Source organism: Triticum dicoccoides, chromosome 1B, assembly GCF_002162155.2.
Source record: "Triticum dicoccoides isolate Atlit2015 ecotype Zavitan chromosome 1B, WEW_v2.0, whole genome shotgun sequence".
Lineage (NCBI taxonomy): Eukaryota > Viridiplantae > Streptophyta > Magnoliopsida > Poales > Poaceae > Triticum > Triticum dicoccoides.
Genome location: NC_041381.1, coordinates 429519103 through 429527877, shown reverse-complemented (window position 1 = coordinate 429527877; position 8775 = coordinate 429519103). Strand labels below are relative to the sequence as shown.

The window sequence follows — 8775 nt, the reverse complement described above, 5'->3', positions numbered from 1 at the left end:
CCGAGGAAAAGGCCAGAGCACCTTAATAATCATCTAGGAAATGTTGTGCAATTTCCGTCTCCCAAGCAGCCGGTGCCTCCAACGGTCCTATGGCACTACCCGCCAACGTAAGAGAAGAATAGTCCATGCAACACCCTCATAGTTGGGAACTCTGGCACGGACAAGTCTTGGATGTCGACATAGGTGCCTAGATTCTGGTCCTACAGTGTGTGCATGAGCTGGACAACAGAGTCATATGTATCGAAATATGAATCAAATCTGGTCTCAATCACCCTATGCTTAGCCCTTCACACCTTGCCATAAGAAATTTTGTACTTTAACCTGACAAAGACTTTTGTCTGGATAGCCTTCACTTCCATCGCTTTGCTCTCCACTATATCACTGTAAAGCAACCGGGCAATAAGCATGGACGAAAGGTTACCATGATATTGAGGGATGCTGAGAATAACACAAGTGTGATGTACTAAGTCACTGATCACCCAACGTGTGCCATACTTAGGGAGATAGCCATGCACCCTGTCGGGACAATGTATGTTCTTACATACCATTGTCAAATATTTCTAACTTGACACCTCAGTTTTCAGAACCCTTAGCATGGACATTTCCCATTTAATGATAACATCCTTTACAGCTTGCTTGTTGGCATACATAGCACCCATCGCAATGTTGTTCTGGTGATATTGCCAGGCAGAATCATGGCCATTGTTCCCAGTCATTGCAGATAAGAAGTTCTGAAACCATGATGGTGGATTAGGCACCTCCTCTGCGTTCTCTTCTTCATCTGACTCATCGGAATCATCGGCATGACCACTATCACCATATGTATCTTCATCTTCCATTTGGTTTTGCATGTGCCCATCTATCTCGTTAGCATCCGCCTCGCCACATACATAACCATCGACATTTCCTCCATCTACCTGACTACTCTGCCATGATCCATAACCATCATCTCCAGCATTTGACTCATAATTTGACAGTGAACCATGCATCCCTTCAACGCTCTGGCCAGGATCGTAACCACCCTGGCCTTCAGGTGCACTGACCTCCTTGACGACGGGAAGCACTAAGGCGACAAGATGGCATCCCCTGCTTTCGCAACCTTGTAACCAGTGAACCCACTGAGAGTCCCGCTCTATTGGCCTCAAATAAAAATAAACGGTTGAACTTGACCAGGTCCACAATGCATGAACACCGATGGTGTGTGTTTTATTACTAAGCCCTAAACTTCCTATCAACCAGTCTGTCAACTGACTAACATACCATGTTTGAGGGATAGTCAGTGGCACCTCTATGTACTGAAAATCACTCAGATCAGCTCCCATCTCATTTATTTGGACAGTACTAGGACCGTAGTAAAATACGAACTTCACTGCATCAGACATCTCTGCTGACCTAAAAAATTATTCAACATGGACAACTATTAAGCAGCAGGACCAACTAAAAATAATTGCACACATAAATATTTGACATCTAAATATATTACTGGACATTACCAGACCCACTAAAAATATTCACACATCTAAATATTTGACATCTAAACATATTATGGAATATTACCGGACCAACTAAAAATATTTGCACATCTAGTTTTTTGACATCTACATATGTTACGGAATATTACTGGACCAACTAAAAATATCCGCACACCTAAATATTTGATATCTGAATATATTACGGAATATTATCTAACCAACTAAATATTCGCACAGCGTAATATTTCACATCTAAACATATTACCGAATACTACCGGAACAACTATGACAGAGAAAACGTCAGTTGAATCTTTCCCTTGAAGCGTGCGAAGCAACGACGAACGATAACTTTCGATCACCGGAGCCTCCACCACCTCTAGCACCACCAAAATGGTCATCACCACCACCATGAGCTATCCCATCATGAGATCGAGGTTTTCATTGCCTCTCCCAAAACTCTAGATTGCAACTATATATCGTGGAAAATGGGCAAGAAATCAACTAAGTTTTGTGTATAATTAGAGTGTTTTCGGGTGGGGACAGAAGGAAAGAAGAAGAATGGAGGAGGAAGAAAGGGGACGCATGGGCGGCCCAAGGCAATGCAGCCACCTATCGGTTTCGTTGCGGCCGATTGGCCCTGTCAGCTTGGGCCAGGCCGACTGCATGCCCACCAGGCCGAGTGGCTGGGGGTGACGTGGTGCAGCCTCTAATAGGCTTGCATGTGGCGATGGAACACTTATCGGCCTCGCCGTGGCTGACTAGGACCTGTCGGCCCCAACAAACCCGACGGAAGCCAATCGTCTTCGCTGACACCGATGCTTTCTTATTTTTGCAAATTACCAAGACGACGTAATATTTCTTAAATTTATTAAAAAGGTGTATTATTTTAAAAAATTAGCACTAGTTTGTATAGACAAAAAATTGAGGGATACATAATTGAAAACTAGTTAACTATGAAATAGACAAACCCTCTTTTCTTATTGTTGTAGTTGTGGATATTTTTATTAACATGTATACCCCTTTTTAATAATAAAAGGTTTATTAGTCATTAACCCCGGCTTTCGGGTATGTGTTAACATCCCCTGAAATTGTATTTGTTTAATAATTTTGTTATATTTTTTTAGAAAAGGATGATGACCTCCGGCCTTTGCATCTCGGAGATGCATGCAACCATTTTATTAATTATTCACAAAGACCTTATAAAGTAATACACCAATATGTCTGAAGCCACCATCTTGGCAACATCTATCGCTACTCCTATCCATTGATAAATGGGTGCAGAAAGTGTGAGCCGTATACCCAGACTTCTCACCTAGCCTAATATCTAAATCCAGAGGCCCCGACCAAGCCACATACCGGGTCTGCGGCACAAACCGATCTGGCGCACTCATAGGTCGTCGCTGCCGTCTTCCATCAATCCATCTACACAGCAAGTATTGACACATTGACCTTGCCACGCCTGCCGTCGACACCCCCACGTTGCCAGACAACGCCTCCTCCCTATGCGTGTTCATCATCACCCATCCATTGCCAAGACTTTATTGTGCCTCGCCGCCAAGACTCCACGACGTCGATGCGTCACAGGGAACGCCGCTCCACCACAAATGTCGTCCTTTGGTCCCTCGAGCCTTATGCGCACCTCCAAGAATGACGCCCTCAAGAGGGGTATGCCACATGAGCGTCGCCATCATCCGATCGACTGATCTAGAGTTCTCCCTGGAGGTAGCAGTTAGGGGTCTAGAGCTTCTCCATGACGATGCCTTCAAGAAGGGGACAACGCAGAAAAACGTGCTAAGAATAGGGTTTTCATCCGGATCCACTCAAGGACCCTCCATCCAGCATTGTGTGCACGGGACCGCCATCGACCACCGACGCCGCGCATGGAACAGGCCGCACCGACCGGATCAGATATGACCGGAGACAGGCCCACCATACCGCCGCCGCAGTTTCGAGGCCAGATCCGATCTGAACCGCCGTCGTGGGCATGCAGCCATCGTACAACGAACCACCCCACCGCGTTACCGTCCCGATGAGGACGCCGCTGCCGTGAGCCGCCGCCGCCGCGCGCCGTTCCCTGCGCCCGGCCGACTCCGTCGCCTGGCGAGACCGCCCCACACCAGCCTTCCTGAGGCGCGAAGAACAGGGCCCCGCCGCCGGCCACCGTGAGAGGCTTTGCCCCGGCGGCGCGGGTGGGGGGAAGGTGGTGGGGAGGGGAGGGGAAGGAGATGGGCGCCACCGCCCGAGTTGCCTGCCGGGGGGCGATGCGGGTGCCTAGGTCGAGATAAAAGGAAAATCACTCCCAGTGCAGGTGTGTTTTGGTGCAACTTACTCAACCAGCCAATCTCAAATGTTTTTTATTGATCAATATGTAATTCACTCCCATGAATATGATTCGGTCGTGTAAGAACATCTGCCAACATTTTCATAAGGCAACACACAACCATCATTCCTTCCCTACAGACGACTCCAACTTTTCTTAAGCAGATAGAAGAATGATTAACGGAGGCAAAACAAACTATTGAAAGCCCACTAATCCGAATCCTAAAGAGTATAACACTCCTACGAGACAGGACCACAGGAGTAGAGTAGTGCATGATGCTTCAGTGTTCTAAAAATGGATTAATTAGAAAGGGGAAGAATCCAACACGAATTGGCTACATTATCATACTCTTGGTGATTGATTCATCTTAACTACACAAATAGGACAAACGAAGTACTACACTAATGTCAAAAACGTTCTTATATTATGAGATGGATGAAGTATTTTTTTCATACCGACATGCTACTTTTCTGTATTTAGGGCTCCAAATGCTTTTCTCGTGATACGTGAAATAGGAACCTACAACTCAAATCTACTTCCGGAAAACATGATATTTTCACCACAATATATTTAGTTTAGATGTCCCTTTGGTGAACTAGCGGATGTATTTCCTACCAAGAATTTGAAAGAGTAAATGGCACCAAAATACACCTCTTTGTAAAAAAAAATACTACAACATCACTGGATTTTAAAGAGTGGTTTGTCTAATTCACATCTAGATATTTTCTAAGGATGTCACATCTAAACTCCCACAAATAATGCAGCAACAAGGAACAAAAAAAAGCTGAAACAGAAAAAATTAGACCACAAACATAGTGGACGTCAGATTAGATGTGACATAATTATGTCATATCTAGATGTGTCTTAGACAGACCCAAAAAAAATAATCTGGCCTCTATGGATAATGAGTAACGGAAAAAAACAGAGTTGTTATTTTTTACAGAAGTGCTACTTTTCAGTTGAATGTTTTACTTTGGGGTTCAATCAGTTTTTTTACTCTCTAGTTAATCTCTTTTTGTTTCCATTATTTTCACATATTTATTTATTTATTGCTAATAGACTTTTTAGTGGGTGGTTTTGGTGCCCAATTTTTTATTTCGTTGATAGACTTTGGTGTGTATGCTGGTTGTCCTTGTAGTTGAATCCTTTTTTTTTGTCTTTCTTTTCCCTTTTTGTTCTATCTTTGTGTTTTTTTTTCAAGTTCCATCAAGTGCATATTTGTATGTTAGTAATTTACATTTCAAAAATGACGGGCCTACAATATATATTACATGCAATTTTGGTGTTCAGATATTATAAGTTTTATTAGTAATATGCCAAATGCAAACTCGCATGACCGTAATAGCTAGCTAATGTTCCTTGAGAAGCATGGTGTTTGCGGACGTTTTTATGACAAGTTCTTCAAGCACACATGACAATTTCTTTAGGAATACATGACAAATTATGCAAAGAAGGAATTTTGCTGTGAAATTTGTCGTGTTTGATTGAAGAAATTGTCATCCCACAACATAAAAGTTCCATGAAAAACGTTCGCAATTGCCACCCCTCACATGGGACGTTCGCTGAATAGCATTACCGTTGTTCGTTCGTGTAAGAACATTTACCAAGATTTTCCTAATGCAATGTGGAAACACATAACCACCATTCCTTCCCTACAAACGACTCCAACTTTTCTTAAGCAGATACAAGAATGATGATGAGCGGAGGGAAAATAAACTATTGAAGGCCCACTAATCCAAATCGTAGAAAAGTACTCCCTCCGTTCCGAAATACATGACGCTGGGGATTTTTCCCGACCAGGTGAAAAAGTAGCGAAATGACCAGGTTACCCTTCAATTTTGAATTCTCTCCTCGATCTCCACCCAGGTCGTCTTCCAGATCCGCCCGCCTCCATCGCCCCCCACCTCTGGATCCTCCAACTCCATCGCCCCCACCTCTGGATCCTCCACCTCCATCGCCTCCCATCTCACCCAGCAGATCCCCTCCCATCCTCCCCGTCTTCCTGGGCCAGCAGATCCCCCTCCTCGTCCTGGGCCAGCAAATCCCCACCTCGTCATCCCAAGGCCAGCGCCCTGCTGCAGATTGCCGTCACCCTCCCAGGGCCTCGCCAGCTCCACCTCCAGGTACTGCAGATCGCCGCCGGCTTCAGGTCCTGGTCGTTCAACAGGTCCAAAAACGGGCAATTCAGTTGCATGGTGTTGAGGGTTGTGGCAACAGAATTTAGCATGACAAAAATCAGTACTGGAGCATGATGTTGCATGATGTTGGAGTAGTTGCATGATGTTGGAGCATTCAAAAATCAGTGCTGCACTGGAGTAAAAGTGCAGTACTACTGAAACAGTTGCATGATGTTGGAGTGTCATTAACAGAATAGCATGATGTTCGAATACAATTGCATGATGAAGTACTACATGGGCAAAATCACTTTTACAACATCATGCAACATCATTTTCATGGCAGTACTAGAATTGCATGATGTTGGAGTACTACAGAGCTTGATGTTGCATAAACTTATACTGTGGCAGTACCTGAACAGGCTCCAGGTCCAGAAGGTGCAGCTCCAGGCTCCATTGCACCAACTTCAGAATAGGCAGTACCTGAAAAAGGAAATAGACATAGTCAGGGCAGAGGCATGGATTTTGATCTCAATTGCACTCCAGCCGAAGAAGAAGACATACTCCAAGATGATATGAACATGGAAGAGGAAGAGGGCATCGATCCCGGGCAAGATGTAGTTGGTGAGCTCCAGTACTCCTGCCATTAACAATCAATAGTTCATTTGTACCCGTATAATGGAGTAGCAAGCAAGTGTTGAGCAATTAAAAAATGCATTTGGTATAAACAATGTTCAACAACAAAGTTTGGTATTAACAACAAAGTTTGGTATAAACAATGCAAGTGTTATACTCCAAGTTAGATCATGAAACAGTAGTGAACTACTCCAAGTTAACTGAAACAACAATTGTAACAACAATAGTAATACTATTCCAGTTTCTGAAAATGAACAGTTCATTTAGCAACTTTAGATCAAACTGAATACTCCAGGAAAAATATGATAAAGTAGTGACCAATTTGCATGATCAAGTTTAGATCATACTCTAGGAAAAATATGATCAAGTAGTGATCAAACTGAATAATCCATGAAAAACATGATCAAGTTTAGATCAAACTAAATACTCTAGTTTCTGAAAATGAACAGTAAGAGTAGCTCATTTAGCAAGTTTCTGAAAATGAACAGTAACTCTAGTTTCTGAAAATGAACGGTAGCTCATTTATCCTTTCATCAATTTATCATTTGAGCATTTCATCATTTGATCATTTCTTGTTTTTTTTCATTTGATCATTTGAGCATGGACTAATATTTTTTTTCATTGTTTTGTTTCTTGTTGCAGTTGTTGATCAAGGAGTTAGAAAAAAGAAAACCCTCACTAACGAGCAAAAGTATGCTGCTTATGTGGCATTGCATTCAGTGTGCATGAGCCGAGGTGGAAAATTCAAAAGACATGATAAGAAAGACCTTGCACAATTTTTTAAGGTAGAAGTGAGGAGTGTACAGAGAGTTTGGCAGAAGGCGATGGAGCAAATTTCAGAAGGTGTAGAGGTGGATGTTTCCGATCAAAGAAAAGGAAACTCTGGAAGAAAGCCAAAGGACATCAATTTAGAGCAAATCCCTACCATCCCACTAAACAAGAGGTCCACTATCAGATCTCTAGCTTGGCAACTGGGATGTAGCCCTACCACACTACATAGAAAGTTCAAGCTAAATTTGATAAAAAGGCACACAAACTGTGTGAAGCCAACTCTAAAGGAAAAGAATATGAAGGATAGGATGGAATTTTGTATGTCAATGCTTGACGAGACAACGTTAGAAACTTCAAGGCCTAAATTCAAGATGATGCATAATGTTGTGCACATTGATGAGAAGTGGTTCAATATGACGAAGAAAAATAAGACCTACTATCTGCTGGATGGGGAGGAGGAGCCTACGAGGCCCATACATGGCAACTGCATTGGCAAGGTGATGTTCTTAACGGCCGTTGCTAGGCCAAGGTGGGATCGTGAAGGAAACGTGACCTTCTCTGGGAAAATCGGTATCTGGCCATTTATGAAAGAAGTTCCTGCTCAGAGGAGAAGTGATAATAGGCCCAGAGGTACAATAGAGACAAAGTCAATAAAGGTCGACAGAAAAGTGATGAGGGAGTTCCTGATAGAGAAGGTCTTGCCAGCGATACAAGCAGTTTGGCCTGAAAGTGATGCTGGACAGACCATCTATATTCAGCAGGATAATGCTAAGCCCCATATCTTGCCAAATGACCCAGAATTTCTAGTAGCTGTCGCAAAAACTGGACTTGACATCAGAATAATACAGCAGCCCGCCAACAGTCCTGATTTGAATGTGCTTGACCTTGGGTTTTTCAACTCGCTTCAATCCCTAACAGATTGTCTGAGTCCTAAAACACTACAAGACCTTATTAATGGTGTTTTGGAGGAATTTGAAGGCTATGAGGTTTACAAGCTCAATAGAATTTTCCTAACTCTGCAAACGTGCATGATTGAGATCCTGAACCATGCAGGGGGAAATGGGTATAAAATACCACATGTGAACAAGGAAAGGCTCGAGGGTCTTGGGCAGCTACCTCCAAGATTGTCGTGCCCTCAAGAGGTTTACGCAAATGCCCTACACAACTTAGGGCTAATGGAGAGGGTCTAGTAATGGAAGAGGCCTGAGATGCTTGTTGTCAAGAGACCTGAGATGTTGTTGCCAAGAGACCTGAGCAAGCTTGTTGTCAAGAGACTTGAGATGCTTGTTGTCAAGAGACTTGAGATGCTTGTTGCCAAGAGACCTGAGGATGCTTGTTGTCAAGAGACCTGAGATGGTGTTGCCAAAGACCTGAGGATGCTTGTTGCCAAGAGACTTGAGATGCTTGTTGCCAAGAGACTTGAGATGCTTGTTGCCAAGAGACTTGAGATGCTTGTTGCCAA

At 43.4% G+C, this 8775-nt stretch overlaps 1 protein-coding gene across 1 annotated transcript; it reads right to left on the bottom strand.

Moving 5' to 3' along the window:
• Nucleotides 1-5589: 5589 nt before the first annotated feature.
• Nucleotides 5590-6657, bottom strand: LOC119306191. The gene is made up of 4 exons (XM_037582487.1): nucleotides 6471-6657; nucleotides 6321-6389; nucleotides 5727-5944; nucleotides 5590-5696 (listed from the first exon to the last, which is right to left on the bottom strand). The coding sequence occupies exons 1-4, from the start codon at nucleotides 6505-6507 to the stop codon at nucleotides 5625-5627; spliced, it is 396 nt and encodes a 131-aa protein (XP_037438384.1). The 5' UTR covers nucleotides 6508-6657; the 3' UTR covers nucleotides 5590-5624.
• Between the last annotated feature and the right edge of the window lie 2118 nt (nucleotides 6658-8775).